This window comes from Perissodus microlepis, chromosome 19, assembly GCF_051167445.1.
Source record: "Perissodus microlepis isolate ML-2025 ecotype Zambia chromosome 19, ASM5116744v1, whole genome shotgun sequence".
NCBI classification, from domain to species: Eukaryota; Metazoa; Chordata; class Actinopteri; order Cichliformes; family Cichlidae; genus Perissodus; species Perissodus microlepis.
This window is the reverse complement of record NC_140479.1, coordinates 26,272,716-26,294,016: the sequence shown is the minus strand read 5'-3', so window position 1 is coordinate 26,294,016 and position 21,301 is coordinate 26,272,716. Positions and strand designations below refer to the sequence as shown.

Below are 21,301 nucleotides of genomic sequence, written 5' to 3'. Positions count from 1 at the left end.
GGAAATTGTTGATCTAATACATACTCTGTTTGAATGTGGTGTATTCCAACCTAACTTGCCTTCTTTTATTAGTCCTTTTCAATGGAGATCCAAATGCAGAAGGCATCCAGAAGCTGAAACTCGTGAGAACCCACTGAGAGAGACATCTTTTGGAATGAGACCACAAGAAATGGGAACCCCGGCTGCCTTCTGGAGCCAATATCTTTCCCTTCCTTTGGTTTTGAAGTGTAACCTGTCCAGAAAAACAGCTACAACGCAAGCTAGATCATACAGTCAGAGAAGACAGAGTTCGTGATGTAGCACAGACTAAAGGAAAAAACCACACAACAAACTGGAGATGGCAGATGTTTTTGAAAACAGCAAAACAAAATAGAAAACTGTGGACAACTGAAGAGAAACTGATGCAGAAAACTGAAGTAAAGTGCACAGAGGTCACAGGATGAAACGGTCAGATAGGCAGGATAAGAAGTAGAAGCAGGATCTTTAAGCTATCATACCAAATTTCAGTTTTCAGAAATGATAACAAAGTTGCCGTGCGTGTTCTGGAACTAACTTTTATTAACAATATGATGAAACGTTTTGATATTTGGAAGCTACTGCATGTTCTGGCTTTTATGACTGAGTTTATGGCGCCCTCTATTGGTGAAAGAAATGCGATGACGTGAGAAAAACTGCTGTTTATGCAGGAACATTGACTTTAGCTTCCCTGCAATATTGACAACAAACATCCAAAAACGAACTATTTAGCTAAAAGAGATTTGAATCGACTTTTTTTTTTCTAGGTTTCAGGTCCATTATTAGATATTTGGGATAAAAGTTAGCGCAAAAGAAAAAACAACAACAACCTATTCTGTTATTTAAAAGCAAATGCACGCTCAGACTGAAAACAGGAAACTAGTAATTCTACTATTATTTATGAAGTGGCCTCCCTGAGGCCGACTCTAAGCAGACTTAGACTGGCTGAGAGGAACTGGACTCCTACCAAACACCTGGAGCAACAGAAGCTTTCAATTGCTTGGTCCTCAGGCACGGCACAGCGTGTTAAATGAACACTACACAGCAGGAGGAATTTAATCAGCAGTGATAATCTTGCACAGGTTGGGTAGAACTATTTAAACAGAAGAAATTCACTTTATTAAATGTATTAAAGACATAAATACATGCCAATGTGACTTTTATTGTAATCTGCCACTGGGTGTCATTATTGGGCTGAGGGACACACAGTAATTCAAACATCCACAGAGAAGTGGAAAGCATTTTTTGGCATTTAATTGCAAATTCTTTTGTGGGTGTGCAAAAACATTTTAGTATCCAAACTTCATGATGTTTTAAATGATTTGTAACAATCCAAAATGCTGCGTTTGGCCCACATGATCTTTATTTTGATTATTACAGGACAAAAGTGTAAATCTGTTTCTTGTATGCATGTATGCAAGAGTAAACACATTTTAAATAAATGAACAATTCAGCTGAATGCCCAGAGGTATGGACAGAAGGCACTGGAGCAGAGCAACACATTAAATGAGTCCATCTACTTAGCAAGCTATTCAATCAACAAAGCAAAGTCTGCCAGTGAGAGGCCACTAACTGCAGACTTGAGGAGCCAGACTGACCACATATTGCGACACTGAGGAGATTTAGAGTGGCCCAACTCTTCAAAAAAACAAAACAAAAAAAAAAACCTTCTCCTTTTCCAGTTCGCTAACCACACACACTGGGCCTTAAAGCCAAATCATCGTGGAGGGGGAGAGCCGAGAGGTCTCGGTGTCTGCCACTCCATACTGCTACATAAAAAGAAGGTGAAGGATGCCGTGTGAGCAATTGGTTCCAATTGACAGAGGATTGGTCATGGTCAGCCTTCTGAGTGGAAATCCACGTGAGAATGTAGCATTTGGACCAGCAAGGGGCACAAGAGGCCAATGGCAGACAATGAGGCCACTCAGAGGAGTCTGGCTGTTGTGGAATAGTTGGGACACAATCTCCTCTGGTTTAACCCTTCATCAGCTAGTTATTCATTTAACTTAATGCACAGAGGTGGAGCTTGTGTAGTAGAAATGTTACATGCATAGTTCAGGTAATGTGCTGATAAACTGAGGGAAGCATCTGGAACCAAACGCCGATTTGAGCCGTTTTATCTATGCATCGAAGCATACATAGAGGGCTACTCTGATGATTGTGTTACAACAAGAAAAGATCAAAATCATTTACAGCAGGCTGCACGATAAATTAGTTAAAAAACCTCCTCTGTAACCTCAAGAGGCAACTCAACAGTTACCATCCTTGTGACTTTTTCACCAATTAGGCAGGTCCTGCTCACAGAATGAGACCGACAGCTTTCAAGTCTCGAAGGGCCCGAGGGTCAGCGCTCAATCACAGTCAGGCTGGAGAGTTTGTGTGTTTCAGCTCGCTACTAGTTGACAGGACAAAGCTGAGGTCAAAAGAGGTGGGGGCCAGTGATTGGTATGGGTGTGGACTCCTGCCAGCTCAAAAGAGAAGGTTTTGTCGCCAAGACACTGGTCGAATCAGGCTTCCCTTTCACAGTCCAGCCGCCCCTCTACTCCAGGCCTACAACAGCTGATGACAAGGCCCCAGCTGCTAATTATCCGGCTGATGGAGAGTCACTGAAGTGCGACTGTCAGAGCAAGGGGTGGCCCTTGTGTCTGCAATGGGATATATCTGAGGCAGACTGGGGATAAAAGAAGTTGAACTGCAGGTGCAGGTAGTTCTTTAAAAGCAGTAATCCAGTTGATTTTTGCATATTGTGAAGTGCCTTTGCACATGTGAGTAGATAATAGATAATAACTCTCCTGTAAAACAGGGTACCATAATAATAATTTAACTGGGTCAAAATTCTTTACTTTCAGCTGTACCCGGGACTCTGGGTCCTGGGTCCCAGGGTCGTACATCACTGTGTGTGCGTTACAGTATTTTCAGTCTCATTAATACACAGTGCAGTGTCCACAAAGCCCCTCTTTGTGAATCTATCCTACATCATCATCTGTCCAGAAGATACCGGAGCTGTACCTGTTGAATTCCATATGTAGTACTCTTTGGACTGAAGTTCTCGGGCTGAGGGCAGGACAGACACAGTTGTTAGGGTCACGCAAGAGACAAATATTTTGACCAAAAATTTTTTTTACTGTAAGCTTACATGTTACAATCCGTGGCTTGGCAGAAGAATAAACCTGCACCGAATGCTGGTCAACATAACACCCAGACAACGTCATGTCAGGCACTTTGAAATGCAACTGTGAAGATGAGTAATAAATCTTTTTATCTCGTCTTACATTAATGTGAGTAGTACATGAAGACCATAAAGTAGTAAGCATGGGTGACGATCCTTGGCTACTGGTGATTATAAAACATAATAACTTACTTTGACATAAGCAGTAAGTTTTGTGCAGAGTGGGTCAGAAGGTCCTGGTGTTGGTCCAGAAAAGTTGATCTTACCCTCCATCGTAACCTCACGAGACTTTGGGAACTTTTGCCCTACATGTCATTGAGAATAAGATAGTCATCCATTTTTTTTTAAGTATGCAGATGCAGTGAACTTGATTTTGTTTCTTATAGGGAGAGTCTGAAGCATAACGCTTACCCAGGACCCAGACAAGCAGGTTTTTCTCTTTTGAAACATCCAACTGTCCAGAGCTTACCTTCATATCTACAACACCTATTTGATCCCTGCACAGTGCACACAGAGACAGTATGCAGACAATCAGTTAAATCAGATCAAAGACATTAGAGATCCACAAAAACTTGGCAGGCACAATAATTTCAAGCCTGAGACTTGCTGGGTTTTTTTTTAACAGAGGTTACAGAACACCGCTGAATTACAGTGCAGTTTGTTTAATAGTCTCTCACACACAAACAAGATACTATAACTCTGCTAAATTAGATTTAAAAACATTTAAAAGAGTTTTCTATTTAAAAAAAAAAAATTCCTGCACACATATGTGCATTTGATTTTTCAATAATTTCTAAACTCCTAAAAGGGCTGTCAGCAATTATATTTATGACTGGATCATATTATGCTTGTAAAGAAAGCATGAGGAAATAGTGATTTTGAACTTTGTGTAGTTTACCTGTTAAAGAATGGCAGGTGAGCATTACAGAACTCAAAACTGTTCTTTATACTCTCATGAAGTTTGAGGGTTACTGACACACGAAGCTGGTTCTCCTCTTCCTTTAGTTGGTATGAACCAAGTATGGGTGGAACAGGAACCTGGTGAGAAATTAAGATTTTAGCAGAAATCATTTACAAAATGAAAACATATCTGCAAGGAATTTGTATGCATGCCTCAGAAGTATAGCTGCATAGTCTGAAGGGCTCTAGAGGAGGGGAAAAGGGAAACTTGTATGGCCCGGAGAAAGCTGAGCCATCATAATTATCCACACTGCTGGCAGTCAGGATACTCGAATCCAGAGATGTGACACAGGGATGGACCAGGATGTCCTGCAGTGGAGAACCATTTGGTGGCAGTGATAGAGTCACTGTCACATTTGGGAGCACCCCCTCCACTTCACACTGTTGAAAGAAGGGTAGAAATGTAGAATAATCCTAAATAAATCATTTCCAGAAGTTATAACATTAATCACTTTCATTTACATTGTGGACTTACTTTGCATGTCACAGTGCCATAAACATCCCAGAGGTCCTGTCTGCTTCGATTACCATACTGCATGGACCGCACTGTTTCTATCAGTCCAACGTTAACCACAGCTCGACCTCGGTGTAGTCCTGTCTTCCAGGCTGGCTGTTTCTGAGTTCCAACAGAAGTGGGCGCTGTGGGTGTAGCAGGTGTCCCAGGTAGGGGGACATCAAGGGGTGTGCCAAGTGGACAAACCTGCAGGAGGACTGAGGGCAACATTGCCAGACGAGAGCCAAGCCCTTCACTATCTGGCTTACTCCCTGAGCCAAGGAGAAAAGTCTGTAGGCCTGCCAGAAGTGTGAGACCCTGTGAGACTGACAGCAGACTGGCCAGAGGTGGCCGCGGATCAGGAGGGACATCCACTAAAGGCAAACACGCCAGAATGAGAGGCCCTTGCGAGACAGTCAACACAGGCCAAAGTATTCCTTTTCCAGGTCCATCCACATGCAGCTCCAGGGCTGGTGACCGTGGACGGTAAAGACAGTCATCTCTGAGGGCTACATAATTCTTGCCTGAGTCTGAAAGCCCCAGCTCAGTGAGCAGGAGCTGCAGGAAAGTACTCTCCTCTGGGACTGCTACATATGAGGAACCTGCCAGGCTCTTTGCACGGTGCTCCACGGTGGAAAACCTCCTGATGAAGGAGACACAAGACATGACAAAACACAGCGATCTATAAGTAATCCGAAAAAAATATGTTATGTTAGCATATATGTGACAATAATTAGAAGTCACAAACCTAGAAAAGCGTATTGACAGATTTCCTCCATTCTCGTGAGAAATAATCCATAAACCACGTACAGTCATTTCTCCGGCTACAGCAAACTCCCGACTTTATGGGGAAAAAACCCAAAAGCGTCAAAATCTAATATTTAAATCTCCCTGTGCATGTGTTAAATTCATTTTTTGCCTCGCTGTATGAACATCGCTGATGCTTGCTACTTACTTCCTGCTTTTGTTGTTTCATGTGACAACTACGTCCAATCAGCTGACAAGTGCGCTTGCGCACTTCCAAGCGGCTGTCCCCACCCTTCTCTCCCATACAGGAAGCTGGATCGCCAACCAGCTAGCTGTCAACAAAGGGCAAAACTGTACGAAACCACCAAATCAATGCAGAAGTCGGCTTTATTGCCGGCTTTGAGTTCCATCTCCTAGGTTTTATTTCACCGCGCCGCCAGCTGAATCTTTAACATGGCGACGACAGCTCATCTGTTCGAGGTAAAATGACAACGGGTAGCTGTGTTAGCTGTCAGGCTAGCTAAGGGGCTAACTACAATTAACGGTATCCTAACAGTGCCGACCGTATTTATCAATTGAGTGCGTAATTAAGAATTAATAATAACTCAAGCATTGAGGAGAGACGTTGGTTTCTTGTTGTTAAAGTGAGAGAAAAGAGGACACGTATTGTTTAATTGTATGAGTTCGCTTATTCGAGGAAATAGCAATGTTGTTGGCTGTTTGTGTGCAATAAAATCAGCACAGGTAACTTTAGTAACCTTTTACAATTTACCCGATCTTGTAATCTTTTACCATCCTTTTGTAGACGACTGTCGTATTTTGGGCCAAGTGACTCTTCTCCCATTGCTTTCCCCCCCCTTTAGGAGCCCTTTGATGCAGATGAGTACATTGAAAGGCTGGCATGGAGGACTCCTGGGGGAGGCTCCAAAGGAGGAGCCGAGGCGTTTGACCCCAAAAGGTACTATAGATACTTGTCATTTACATATGCAGTAGCATCTCTCTTATCCTTAATATAAGGTCGTAGTTTATAAGAATTACATGCACCACATTTTAGCTCAAAGTTTTAGATTATATAGCGTATAAGATCTCCTTCCATCCATTATCTTTATTGAAAAGGAAGTAAAATTTAATTGATTATTTGTAGTTATTATAATAATAAATATGTTTTCAAAAGGATGCCTTATTCATGAATTAATATTTCAACTTTTACAAATCTAAAGCACAGCCTTTCGACTCACCTGGCTGTATAAAGATTTTCCATTAACCATGCATACTGTCCTTCTAGCCATAGTGCCACTCATTTTTTGAGCAGTTAATTAAATTAATTAGACTCCGTAATCAAGACCGTTTCCTCTCTGTAGCCATTAAATACACATAAACCATCTTCTTCTCTCTCAGTAAACATATTTTAATAATAATTTAGGGTAAGCTTCCTGTTAAAATACTTGGAAATAATTCATTATATTTTAGATTTTAGTGTTTCAATTACATTATGTCATTGTATTATTTTATAACAGTCAACAGACTGACTTTCTAAAGAAGCTGTCCTTCACAAAGCTCACCTGGATCTCCTCACCATTCATTTAAAGTTTCGGGTTGGAGAAAAACGAGAAATAAATATTAAAGTCTTTTGCATCTTTTTTCCCCATATTTGTTGTGATGTTTATATTTGGGGACAGGCCTGCATCTCGTAAGCAAAAATGCCACAACAGTTTAACTGTACCACAGATGCATCCTGCTTATCTTCTCACTACACAAACTGTTGCCGCCACCTCCTCGGATACTCTTAGCTACAAGTCAGAGACAACATATCTGTGGAGGCCACCATACTGTGAGTCACCAGCCAGGGAATGAGTGTCTGTTGGGAAAGGATGGGAGATGTCTTTAAGCTCTAGCCAGTGCTGAGGGAATTAGTCAGAAGATTATACACTCATCATTTTGGGATGTTTCCTACTCTGAAATGTGGTGCTGACTTAGAACATTTGCTCTGCAGTCCTGGTGGCACTTAAAATGCAGCTGACGAAGCTGCTAGTTTTCAGAGCTTCTTAAGCCTGGGCACCCAGGAATTAAGCATCTGGCACTATTCTTTAACTATTAACTGTAACTGTGAGGTCAGTGGGACAGATTTAACCTTGCGGTACCAAATTACTATTCTAAACTAAGGGCATTTTCTGCATCTTTTACCTGTTATTTTTTTTGAAGAACTACCAAGTGGAAACTTACATGCATTCTTTCCCCCATTAAAGGCTGTTGGAGGAGTTTCAGAACCACATTGAGGAGTTGAAGCAATTGGATGAGAAGATCCAGCGGAAGGTGGAGAAGCTTGAGCATCAGTGTCATCGTGAGGCCAAGGAATTTGCCCACAAAGTTCAAGACTTGCAGAGAAGCAACCAGGTGTGTTGTGTGGTGAAAGGAGCCAATCACACCCACTGCAAAGCCCTTGAGCTGTCAAAGATTATATTATCTGTCATTCCAAAAACTTTTTTCTGTGTGTTTTTATTTCACATCCTCTTTGTTTTGCATGATATCAGGTGGCCTTTCAGCATTTCCAAGAGCTCGACGAGCACATCAGCTATGTGGCCACTAAGGTTTGTCACCTGGGGGACCAGCTGGAGGGGGTGAACACGCCTCGCCAGAGAGCTGTGGAAGCTCAGCGTCTGATGACCTACTTCAACGAGTTCTTGGATGGAGACCTACGCAGCGATGTATTTAACAACCCAGACAAGGTAAGTATGCTGCACATGTTCTTTCCCTTCACATCAGTGGAGGTGTGTATGCGTGACCATTGTCGGGGGCCCCCTGCTGTGATACTGCTGGAGGTGAGAATGAACAGGATTACAAGGTAAACCATCCATATTAATTTGTTAAGTTTATCCCTTTAGTTGGATCCCTCGACTAATTTGGATTAATAAACTGTCATTTGCTGTTTGACAATAGCTGGCTGATTGACTAGCATGGATGTCAACATGCTCATGTCAAAACTAATTGCATTTACAGTAGGTTGTCTGGGAGAGAGAATTTGGATGGCCCTCAGCTTTGTGTCACGTTACAGCAGAAGAGAGCTTGTAGCAAGGTGGTGCACGCAAGGGCACTGGTGACATACATCCTGGGAAAAGATATGCACACTTTTACCCAGTTTCAGTCTACACAGAGGCCTTTTCAATGTTAGACAAGTGGCCAAAAGTTTGATTTTGCAGTTTTGTAGTGACAGCAGAGCGACTGAGATGCTTTAGATTTATTCTTGTTAGTAGGAATGTCATTAGCGGATGCTGAGAAGTGTGTCTGGGGGTCAATCCCAGAGACGAAAGCTGGAGATGGAGCTGGTTTTCTGGAAAGGCATGCAGAAATATCTGTCCAGATTCCTTTTTCCTGAGCATACCTCCATATGAGGGGGAAAAGAGGAAAGCTGCAAGTGAATAGCTGAAGGGGGATGGCTTTGCTAATCCTTCTGAAAGGGAGGGCTGGGCCGCCAGCGTGGAGACAAGTGCTGCTAAACCCTGACTGCAGGGAGACGGCTACATTACTTACATGGGATTTAGCTAATCTTAGCTGGGGGACAGATACTTAGAAAACCTTCGCCGAGCAGAAAGGCTGGATCCTCCTCACGGGAGCAGAGTAATGATGTTAGCTGAGGCAGGCATCTGCGGGAACAGAGGAGTTGCGGACGGCGGGCCTTTCGTAGGTCTGGGGCTTTTTTTTCAGCCAGCGTGTATGTCAGGAGGGGTGGGGGTGTGTAGGGGGGTGTGGGGCGGCTCTCGACAGGGCCCCCTTTTTTTAGACAGATATCCCTGGACGGACAGATTATTGAAGGCGATTTAGACTCCTGTGGGATTACAGCCTATTCAGAAAAGGCATGCCAATAAAGAGTTGGATGTGCTGCTAAGTCAGGACTTCCGCTGGTGCTGCCGATGCCCAGGTGAGCGCAGCCTGTCTGTTATCAGCTTCCTGTTCAACACGGGAAGGTGGAGGAGGGCTGCTTTAAGATGATGATCCCCCAAGGGGAAACACTGCCGGCGGCCTGCCCACTTTTTCTCTGGATGTCCACCTCACATGGTCCCGCTGTGCTCTCACTCTTTTTCCATCACCTGATATCTCTCTCTCATACACACACATACATACCCACTCTCACTTTTTCTCTGTTCCTCAGATTAAGGAAGCTGCTGATATCATTCAGAAGCTGCATCTCATTGCCCAGGAGCTGCCATTCGACAGGTGAGTCAGGCATCCTGAAGGCAGCTGTAGACAAAAGCAGTGACATACAAGAGGAACACAGAGTATTACTTTTGTTCCTCTCAGTGTAATCGCAACACTAAATCTTTACAGCGTCATGTGATTTCTAAAAATATAACCGTCTACTTTTTTATTTTACTAGTATATAGATTAAAATGTCATTGATATTGATTTACTGTTTTTCTCTGCCAGGTTTGCAGATGTCAAGGCAAAAATTGCAAGTAAGTTTTTGACAGTCACCCACATTTAGTGTTTCTATTGTAAACTACTTGGAATGACCAAGTTTTCTTCATTAATTATTAATAAAATATGATGTGATCTTCATCTGAGATACAGTTACAAAAACCAAGGCACCTTTATTGAACACTTGAAGCAGTCAGTCACAGTGCAGGCTGAAAAAAAGTGTTCAGTTGGTTTGAATTTGAGTCACTGCTCCAATGAAGAAAACGTGATTAAAGTTAAACAAACACTGTTTGTTTTAACCATCCCTCAGTCTCAACAACTTTCATGGGTCCGAACATTAAAAAGCCTTTAAAAGTATTTCCGAAGACCCGGGTGGTCATCTGTCCAGGCCTGATGCTACTGTCATGAGTAGTGAATGTACTACAGACCAGGAGCAAAATTGTGTGTACATAAAGAATGAAAAAAACCAAACAAGGCTTACAGAAAACACCTGCAGAAATATCAAAACTTTGCAAAAATGTTTGTTTCTGTAACTTTATTTCCAGTAATAAGTAGTAATTTCCAGTTCAAGAAAAACAGTAAATGACATTGTGCTGATGGAAGGACCAATGGAACCACTGCCCTCCCAAAACAACTTTGTGCAATATGCCAAGGTTACTGAAGTCCATTTAGGTATCCCAGAACACTTGTTGATCAGTGTTTCCTGGACTAATGAGAAAGAAGTTGTTTTTTTTGGTGCTTGTTTTTTTTAATAATAAACACAAATACACACAAAATTCTGTGCAAAGAGGAAAGTACATTAGCACTCAACCCTTAGATCATCAGTATACTCTTTTCTATCTCGGGGCCTGGATGTCTCCCAATCTAGGGGGAAACAATGACATTTCACAATAAAGGTGTCTCTATATGAAACTGTGGAGTGTGGAAAAACTGAGGAAAATGGGACGTAAAAGTTGACTTATGTTTATGCTGTAGGATGTGACCTGTAAACTTTTTTTGGCTTCCGAATGGGGGCATGCTGATGTGTGCTGATCAGTGTTGGTCAAGTTACTTGAAAAAAGTAATCAGTAACTAATTACTGATTACTTCCCCAAAAAAGTAATCCCGTTACTTTACTGATTACTTATTTTCAAAAGTAATTAATTACTTAGTTAGTTACTTAGTTACTTTTAAAAAACACGATTTACAACCTGAATAGGTGATAAAGTGATAGATCTTTCAGCCCAATTCTACTTTTTCTACATAATCCATCATACAAAATGTAATCAAATGGAAAAGTCTCTTTTTTTTTTAACTTGTTTTATCAGTTTTAATCTTTTAACTTTATGCATCAAGCAAAAATTAAATTATATGCACCATTCTCTGACTTGAAGAAATTAGTTTAACATTTAAACCTATTTTCTGCACATTCCAGCACATAAAATAAAATATTTTTTTTGTGTTTACACTCAGTCTTTCAAATAGATGCAAGTAAAACACAGCAGAAAATAAATAAAATCAAAGACTCAGCGGTCCTTTTGCTCTATTTTCACCTGTAAAGCAGGAGTAGGGTAGACGGAGGTGTGCTCTGGTGCAGGTGTGCTGCAGCGGTCAGTGGAAGGATACGGCAGCTTCTCTGTGAATTTCCCATTACGTGGTAGCCACTCGGTGCTTGTTTAGGTGTTTTTTTTCGCTGTAAACAGAAGTTTTCTTCCCACGCACAACGGACGTTAATGTTTTTGTCACTTTTTATGGAATCAAACTCAAAATAAGGTCAGTACTTCCACGCTTTAAACGCTGCAGGTACACACCCTCTCTCCCGCACTCGATATATGATCCATTGTTGATCTGCACACAGCTGTTGTCACGAACGTCGCACTCGCTTACGTCACTGTCATGAGACATTCTCACAAAAAAATCACGGTTTTAGTAACGCAGTAATGCAGCGTTCCTACGGGAAAGTAACGGTAATCTAATTACCGTTTTTGCAATAGTAATCCCTTACTTTACTCGTTACTTGGAAAAAGTAATCAGATTAAAGTAACGCGTTACAAGTAACGCGTTACTGCCCATCTCTGGTGCTGATGCACACCATCCTCATCTGATGGAGGTTTTTGCCATTAAGATGCATAACTAAATTTAAGAGTTTAATTCCTTTTTCCAGCCTGCACTGTGTTGATTTTTAAATCACATGAAGTACAACTGTTTGTGTGTCATTAATTTAGTCAGCTTGTGTTTATTGGTGTCTGTGACTTAGATGAATATCAGGCCACATTTTATGAGTAGTAAAATCAGAAATCCTAGTAATCCTTTGTAATAATATAATAGAAAATCTAATAATTTATTGGTGGTTGTTTGGTTTTCTAACCAGGTAAATACCATGACCTGGAGCGGCAGTTAATCCAGGAGTTCACTGCAGCTCAGCGCAGGGGTGAGATTGGACGTATGCGGGAGGTTGCAGCAGTTCTATTACATTTCAAGGTAACCTAGAAAATAGGTTCAGTGTCTACATTTGACCTAATCTTTGGTCAAATTAATAGGATAATTGTGATTCCCATTCTGTTCATATTAATCATGTATGATTTAAATTTTTAGCACTCCCTTGAAATGTTGCACAGCGATGTAACGCTTGTGTCTTTTCGTAAAAGGGCTATGCACACTGTGTGGACGTCTACATCAAGCAGTGTCAGGAGGTGAGTGTGTAAAGTTCCTCTTACACTTGGTAGTATTGCTTCAAGTAATATCTGCAGACATTTACATGTTGCTGATGTCATCTGACTTTGTAAGGGTGCCTACATGAGGAATGACGTGTTTGAGGACACGGCAGTCCTCTGCCAGAGGGTCAATAAGCAGGTGGGCGAGGTCTTCAGTAGTCCTGAGACTGTCATGGCCAAACTCATCCAGAACATCTTTGAGAACAAATTACAGGTATTTCTACTGAAATTAAGAGTTTGATGTATTACTCTGTCTTTGGTTATATTTAACTGGCTTTGTGTCTGCAGGCACATGTTAAAGAAAAACTGGATGAAACTCGACACTCAGATATAGAACAATACCTCAAGAATCTCTATGACCTTTACACCAGGTAATTAACTTGCTGACTTTTAATTCAGCTCACTTCATGGGTACCCAGAAACCATTGTTCTTGTTTATGACGCTGATTATTTCCCTTTTGAAGGACCACAGGATTAGCCACAAAGCTCACAGAGTTCAACCTGGGCTCAGACAAGCATACGTTCCTCTCCAAGCTGATTAAGAGCATTTTTTCTTCATACTTGGAAAGTTACATTGACATGGAGAGAGAATATCTTCGCACTCGAGGTGCCATGATTCTGCAGCGATACTACGACTCTAAGAATCACCAGAAACGGCCAGTGGGCGCTGGCAGGTCATACTTCTGCACATTTGATTTTACACAAAGAAAAGATTAACTGGTAAAAAACAAACAAACAACAACATAATTTAAGTTTTGTTTTTTGTAACAGTATTCAAGATCTGAAGGAACGGATCAGACAACGCACCAATCTTCCACTGGGCCCTAGCATTGACACCCACGGAGAGACTTTTCTCTCTCCGGAGCTGGTTGTCAATTTGTTGCAGGAGACACGCCATGCCTTTGAGAGATGCCACAGGGTGAGGCTTTTCTGCCCTATGTTCACTAGCGGTGCGCTAACTGTACTGCATTTGTGTTTTTTGAAAAAGTTTAAATGCGTATTTTTCTTTGATGTTACACAGCTTTCAGACCCGTCTGACCTGCCCAAGAATGCCTTCTCAATCTTCCTGCTACTGGTTGACCACCTTTGTGTAGAACACATTGATTACGCCTTAGAGATTGGCCTCTCAGGTAAATCCAACTTAGCTCATTAAAACCATAATGTTTGTCTGCAGTGTTCACTATAGCTGTGTCCTAAAACTAAAACTTTTAATACACTGGCAAGGATGATCCAGGTCTTCCTTGCCATCTTGTAAGAAAAGCTTTTCAATCAAACAGCCAGCAGATTGTTAAATAATAGCAGCCATCCTGGTGAAACTTTGATAATGGTCTAGTCCAGTGGTTCTCAAACTGTTGAACCAGAGCGGATTAGGTGTGGAAAACCAGATGAATACAATATTTCTGTCTTACATTTATTTGTAACAAAACACTAACAAAGGAAGCTGGAAACACATCGAATCCAGCTGTCATTCGGTGAGTCAGGGTACACACTGGACAAGGCACCAGTCTATCACTGAACTAACACATAGTGACAGACACAAATCATTTTATCAAAGGCAAAATAAATCCCAATTTGTTAGCCGCATGTGGAAGATCCATCATCATTCTCCTGCGACTTATTTGCTCCACATGAGTTGAAACCATCAAGTATGTTACCTGGCAGGCCACATCCTCCGTTTTTGATTCGACACCTAGAGGAAAACACCTGCTCTGACATCACTTGCTGCGGTTGGTTACATGTGCCCATTAATGTCTGTTCCATATGAAAAAGTGAAAAATCCAAGTTACCTTGATGCCATGCAGGCTGCGCTTTTGGCACTTCTTTACATTTTCTATGGGACTGTATAATAAGGGAGCAGCTTATCATTTTCAGCCAGCTACAGTGGAACTAAACATGCATTTGGTACATCCCAGTGCTCAATTCGTTAGGTACATTCTGCATTAAGGAAATGGATCATTGATGTCCCTGTGGTTTGATTACTTTCTCCTCACTGTCTGACACTGAAATAGAGCATTACTGAGAATTTCTGCTTCATGCATTATATTTCTCTAATGCCAAGAAGTAGACATCAGGCACTAGTGGTTTTCTCCTCTTTGTGAATCATGTTGATTCATGCTTTCACACACCTTTTTTTCCCCCTATCGTCTGGCTTTCTCTCTTTCTCTTCTACAGCAATTCCCTCACCTGATGCAAAGAATGCCAACCTGTACTTCCTGGATGTGGTTCAGCAGGCGAACTCTATCTTTCATTTGTTTGACAAACAGTTTAATGACCAGCTCATGCCTCTGATAAGGTCAGTTAAGGGTTAAAGATGATGAACCTTTTATTCGTGTAGTAAAAAGATTTTCTGAATTTACCTTTCCTAATCTGATTTTAGCTCATCTCCAAAGTTGGCAGAGTGTTTGCACAAGAAAAAAGAGGTGATAGAGCAGATGGAAGTGAAACTGGACACAGGAATCGACAGGTCTGTGTGTTTCTAATACTTTGTCTGTATGTGCAGATGTAATGAAATACCAAGTAGTTTTTAAAGTCATTTATGGGTGTTTTGTTTTTAATCTTTTTCCCTGCTGCACACAGAACACTAAACTGCATGGTGGGCCAGATGAAGCACATCTTGGCAACAGAGCAGAAGAAGACAGATTTCAGGCCTGAGGATGAAAACAATGTCATGATCCAGTACACTACAGTAAGAGAGAAAAATCTTCAGCTTGCTTTAAGGAGCTCACATTCAAAACTAAACAAATTAGCAAAGGAAACTTGCAAATCAAATCCACACCTAGTTTTTCTTCGACTAAATACAGATAGTGTGTCGGACTGAACGTGTTTTCCATGTTTCTCCGCGTGTACCCCCCACCTGACAGGCCTGCTCCAAGGTATGTGCCTACGTCAGTCGGCAGGTGGAGCACGTGCGGAAGTCCATGGATGGGAAAAATGTGGACACAGTGCTGACGGAGTTGGGCATTCGTTTCCACCGGCTCATCCATGAGCATCTACAGCAATACAGCTACAGCTCAATGGGAGGGATGCTGGCCATCTGCGACGTGGCTGAATACCGACGATGCGCCAAGGACTTCAGGGTGAGTGTAGGGTGGGGTGGGGGGTGGAGCATAGGTTCAGAATGCACTGGTCACAGGGCAAACATGGCTTTTCCTACAAAGGCTCTACCTGGGATGTTTTATTAAATAAACTGGTCAGGCCAATCCAAAATAAAGGCTCTGGCATCCTTTGTTAATCTTTCAGTACAAACAAGAAGGGTGGCAAATAAGAATTATTTCCATCATTGATTATTTGATTGCTTATTTTCCTTTGTTAAACATTCAGTCTAAACATACATGGACCAACAGCATTGTAAATTTTCCGTGTTTAACGTGTACATTTGCTTATTTTGTCAGAACAGCTGTTAAAAGTCCACAAGACAATTCATTTTAATTATTAATTATTTAACCCTGTAAAGGATGAACCATTAAAAATTCTCAGAAAATTAGATTTTTTAACCTTCTGATGACTAAAAAAAGAATATGCATTTATAAATATAAATTTGCATGTATGCATTTTATTGTAATTTGTGTCATTTTTACTAAATCTGGCATTTTTGTAGACTATTACTCGCAGTTTGTTTACCTCAAACAAAAACATATGGGGACTAGGGTTAAGGTTGGGGGGGAAAACACTGATGTAGAGGTTTAAAAAACTTGACCCGTGTATCATGTTATGTAGCAAATAAATAAATTAAATTAATCTATTCACAATTATCTATATTATATGGAAAAACTGGCAATTCTCACAGAGAGTCTGCAAATATTAGACATTTTTATTTAATCTAAATGTATAAAAACCTAAAGTATGTAAACAGTTTTGTACTTCACTGTCGTTCAGGTCCCTCTGGTGCTGCAGCTCTTTGACACACTCCATGCCCTTTGTAACCTCCTGGTGGTTGCCCCTGATAACCTGAAGCAGGTCTGTTCGGGTGAGCAGCTAACCAATCTGGACCGAAACCTCCTGCACGCCTTCGTCCAGCTCAGAGTGGATTACCGTTCAGCTCGACTCGGTAGACACTTCAGTTAATGACTGTTTCAACACCTCCCTGAGCTCCGTCCAGTAAATTATGCTTTGATGAGATGATGCATCTTGAAGATACCCATTACTGCTTCAGTGAATGCATCAGTCTGGCCCTAGCATACAGACTGTACTGGGATTGCTTTGTGCGTCATGGAGACAAGGGCCAGTGCTCCTTGAATGTGTGCATTTTACCTTTTTTTCCCATTGTTTATTTCTCCAAGCTGAAGAAATTTAAATGTCTATTGACTTCATTTCAATTGTTTTTAAATACTAATCTATCACCAATCCTTATGGCAAAGATATCTGAAATCTAAGTAAATGGACATTACTAATTTCTATGGTTATCTAAAAAGAAACACTTTTTTTTTTATTGTGCCAAAAATATAAATTCTGTGGCTGCACCTGTGCACAGAAGTGGACCCGAAAGCTGCTTTAAAGGGAATCTGTCAACAATCACACTGTAAAGTCAAGGCTGTAGTCACTCTGTGCATTGCAGACAGCTACCCTTTGTAATGAACTGTAGGAAACCAGACAGAGACAGCCTGACCAAGCATGAGATCTGAGCTCTGTCTGGCTAAGAGAGACACATGACCACCTCTATAACCTTTGACCCTTGACAACAAATTACAGGTCAAGAGGCCATCTCAGAGAAGTGTGATCCGAGAACCTCTCTGTAGGTTTGGGTGGTCTCTTTATGGCTTAGATGATTGGTGTGATGGGTCACTGAGTATGTGTCACTGTAATTGCACAGATCAACACTTACTCATCCAGTGGGGCACACAGTCCAAAGACATTGTCAGTCTGATCTGCAGTGTTTCTGGGTCAGGAGACACTACAGTGTGGACCTCTAATGATTAAGGAAACAAGCTAGAAGGGACTTCTTCACACAGGGCTTATTAGGGAGCTTCTACACTGAGAAAGACGAAGGGTCGTGTACCTAATGCCCAAAACTGTCTCTTATACAAAGTCGCTCTCATTGTACTGCTGTTTACCTTAATTAGTGACCCAATAAAAATCTGTTGCATTTTATTACTGTCCGTCTATGAATATCCTTCATAAATTGGGGAGCTGTGAATAGAAAGTTTGCTGAGTTCTCTTCAAATGTGACTTTCAAAGTGAGATGAAACAGTCTGTCTATAGAAGTCATCAAGTATTCATAGGAATTCTTGCCACCAGAGTAAAGTTCTTTCTTAGACTTCAGGAAGTGAGCAGAGCCAGAGGGGATTAGATATCTACGAGTTGATGAATTGTGTGCAGTAGTCATGGACTGGGGGAGAGCTGGGGAGATAGAGATGGCTGAAAGCTCAGTTCCAGCGCCGGCTGGTTAGTGTTGTGTAGAGGGTACACACGGTGCTGTGCAAGTTCAAACAACATAATTAATTAGGCTAATATTAATATTATCAATGCCACATAAATTCAATTCTCTCAGCCCTAATCACAACTGGATAGCTTGTAAAAATTATTTTGTTAGGCCCTGATGCAAACAGTGGGTCTTTTCCAAACATTTGAAAACTATTTGTTTTTGCGCCGATTAATGTGTGTGGCGCAGGAAGGGGTTAGGGGAGCGGAGCCAGGCCAGAGACGATAACTGGTGTGGAGACGAAGGCAGAGGCGCAGCCTGGCCCCAGGGACTCCCAGCACAGGCACATGGAAAAGGGGGAGGGATGTATTTTTTGGGGTGGGTGTTTGAGCAGGTGGAGGGGATTAGTAAAACTGTCAACACTGGAGAGCTGGATAAGACTGTCCTCTCTTACTCGTCAGTTTGAGCAGCTCTTGCATACACATTCAGAAACATAAAGACTCCAACACATACAAACATACGCTGGTGTCAGGACAGCAGAAAGACTGTGGTTGAACTGACCGTGAACGTGTCGTTCTACTTTTGATTTTTACTTTCTGTTAAAACTGTTTCCTGTTTTCGTGCCTGTCCGCCGCTTTTGTATTCAGATAGCAGAATATCTGCTCCCGTGCAAGGAAACCATGCCAAGATGTGTGCAGTTAGCTTTGAATTTATACCGGGACTGTGATCATCAACATGCCTACACTATCGATCGTTTTGACCTTTCCATTGTGCAATAAAATCTTTAAACCGTGCTATTAGATCAAGCTTTGTTTAGCCAGGTGTCAGTGAAAGAGGCTCTCATTGAAAATGGTTGTTTTGTAATCTAAGGGGTTTTAATCCATCCACACAAATCCAAATCTCTTGAAGGTGAGAAAATTATATTCTGTCTGTAGTACAGTAGTTTCAAATAGAACCTCTCTACGTGCACATTTCAAGCATCCGATTTTTAACCAATGCTTTTAATTTTATTCTACAGCTGAATCCTCTCTGACACTATTTGTTTGCTGTCTTTATGCATCTCCCTCCCTCCTTTGTCTCCTCTGCCAAATCATCGACCGTAGCTTCTTATTTGTCCACTCACCCGGCTAGTTCTCCCAATATCCCATAAATCCTTGCTTTCGGCGCATTGCTGCTTCCCCAACTAGGCCGTCCCTCTCTCTGCCTCCTGGAGCCCTGACAATAAAGCATTACAGCAGTCAATCCATGTCAACAACAGCTTTGCTTAATTCCTGCTAAACACGTTTAAACTAAATCTTCACCTAATGATGCATAATGATTTGCTCTTTAGTGTGCTTGTGGCTCATATCAATTTTTCTGGTTTATTTTACCCACCAGTGAAAAGATGACTCAGGTGGACTCGCTGTGGAAGACAGTCTGGGATTAAGGATCCCCCCTGTTAAAATTAGGCAGTAATTGTGACTAGATCCATGAGTGTTTTGGCCTCATGGAGAACATCTTGTCTGACTAAATGTCCTCCGTTCTTAGCATTTTCGAAGCAAACAATGAGCGATGTTTAGAAATCACGCAACAGATGGGATCACTGTATCCTGATTAACTAGTTTACATATGAGCTGAATTGGAGTAAAAGCTGTTAAAACAGTGGGATCTTCATATTTATACATCTATGGTGGATATTCAAAGAAAGGCTTTTGTGGTCTTTTTCAAATCTATTCTTCAGAATTCCTCTGTGAGAGACTTTGGTGGCACACATCCAGGCCCTCTGATGCGATGCAGATGTTGCCCTGGCCTTGACCTCCTGCCCATACGATGCCAGGGCCAAAAAGGCACAGGTGCCACGCCACCTTCAGTCTTGGGCAGCTGAGGGCTGCACTGTGCAGGATGTGAACGGTGCCAACTCTCCTCCTTTGCTCGCTTTTATTATCTAATGGGGTTTAATAATCCCTTGATTCTTGCAATCATACACAACCAGTTTCTTGAAGATGTCATAAAGTAGTTTGTTTGTTCTGCTTTTTTTTTGCCCTTCTTCCTCCACCCTCCCCATCTCCTAAAAACACTATTAATTCTCTGCCGTAGTGGAGTGTCTTCCAGTGCTATTTCCTGGCCCGGTGCCTGTGCCTTGCTCTCTCTTGGCTGGGTTTGTCTGGTTGACTGCTCCACAGGAACAGACTGGCACTCTAGCTGAGGGCTCCGGGGTCTGCACACACAATCCACTAAACATGTCTCTGTGTGAGGAGCTGCACTACTTCCTAAATATGAAGGAGGAATCTCAAGTTGCAGCAACATTGAGCACATTTCCTCTTAATTATTTTATGTAGATGTATTTACCATTATAATATATAATTTAATATTACTGTGCATTATGGGTAATTATCAGGAATTCTAGCAGCTGGTCCAGTCTTGCTATTATAGTGTACAATACATGCTTAAATTCCATACAGTGCACTCCATTATTGGCATGTTGGTGCATGCAGGACTAAGAAAAATACTGCAGAAGCATTTTAAAATCACGGTATAAAAAACAAATTGATTGTGATGTTTAAGGGACTTTGGTGTTAAACACATTCACTCACAGGGCAAACAAACATCTGTTACGTTTGTAAGGCCTTTGGCCCTCCTAACCCACTGATGTTGAACCAAGCCTGCACACTTGCCAGAGAAACAAATGAGGTCTCTCTCTCCTCCACTGAAGATGAAACACTGCATCACCAAAGCATGTGCGTTTGTCTAATCAAGTTTTTGCCCGCGGCTACATCAAATGTAAATGAATAGGCTTGTGTGTGCCAGCCTCTTATTTCTGTTGAGGCTGGCTGTGTTTGATGATGAAACGGTGTGGTGAACATGAGACAGAAGGGGGCACTAGTGCTCCAGTGTTGCTCTCCTCCCCTGTGGAGCCCTCTCCTCCTCAGAGCTTCTCACAATGGGGATCTGCCTGAGGGGGGAAATGTTGCTTTTTTAGGTCTGTGAGCCCATATCCCTTAATCCCCAGCCATGATTGACAATCATGATTTAGGGTATATGGTGTCCCATTCTAATCCACGAGCAATGATTTCATTTGCATACCTTCCGTACGTGGCCTCATTTTGGAGGAAACGGCTGCCTTTGTAAGTGATACAGAAAGAGAGAGGGAGAGAGCTGAAGAGAGTGAGTGCGAGATAGAGAAAGAATGGATGGGGGAATGTTTGTGTGTGTGTTTTTTTTTGTCTTCTTTTTTTCTCTTTGCAAGAAGAAAGATGATAGCAGTCTCCATGCCCAAACAAACACTTTCAATATGTGCATTTCCTCTGCAGCACTTTCCCCTGACACACACACACACACACACACACACACACACACACACACACACACACACACACACACACACACACACACACACACACACACACACACATGCACAACGCATGTATATATTCAAACTCACAAGCACCATCACAAGTATATTTAGAAATGTA

General features: G+C 41.8%; 2 protein-coding genes across 2 annotated transcripts; one reads left to right on the top strand and one right to left on the bottom strand.

Annotated features, from left to right (window-relative positions):
• Window positions 1-1,356: 1,356 nt before the first annotated feature.
• ap5m1 (adaptor related protein complex 5 subunit mu 1) lies at window positions 1,357-5,608 on the bottom strand. The gene is made up of 8 exons (XM_084914369.1): window positions 5,386-5,608; window positions 4,620-5,280; window positions 4,298-4,525; window positions 4,083-4,222; window positions 3,596-3,681; window positions 3,377-3,489; window positions 3,152-3,248; window positions 1,357-3,069 (listed from the first exon to the last, which is right to left on the bottom strand). The coding sequence occupies exons 1-8, from the start codon at window positions 5,451-5,453 to the stop codon at window positions 2,987-2,989; spliced, it is 1,476 nt and encodes a 491-aa protein (XP_084770495.1). The 5' UTR covers window positions 5,454-5,608; the 3' UTR covers window positions 1,357-2,986.
• A 64-nt stretch (window positions 5,609-5,672) lies between these two features.
• Window positions 5,673-17,578, top strand: exoc5 (exocyst complex component 5). The gene is made up of 18 exons (XM_084914368.1): window positions 5,673-5,864; window positions 6,248-6,342; window positions 7,631-7,778; window positions 7,916-8,110; window positions 9,532-9,596; window positions 9,807-9,835; window positions 12,148-12,257; window positions 12,425-12,469; window positions 12,564-12,704; window positions 12,779-12,861; window positions 12,955-13,164; window positions 13,262-13,409; window positions 13,512-13,620; window positions 14,663-14,783; window positions 14,868-14,954; window positions 15,068-15,176; window positions 15,352-15,567; window positions 16,367-17,578. Exons 1-18 carry the CDS (start codon window positions 5,838-5,840, stop codon window positions 16,553-16,555), a joined length of 2,127 nt encoding a protein of 708 aa, XP_084770494.1. The 5' UTR covers window positions 5,673-5,837; the 3' UTR covers window positions 16,556-17,578.
• The last annotated feature ends 3,723 nt before the right edge of the window (window positions 17,579-21,301 follow it).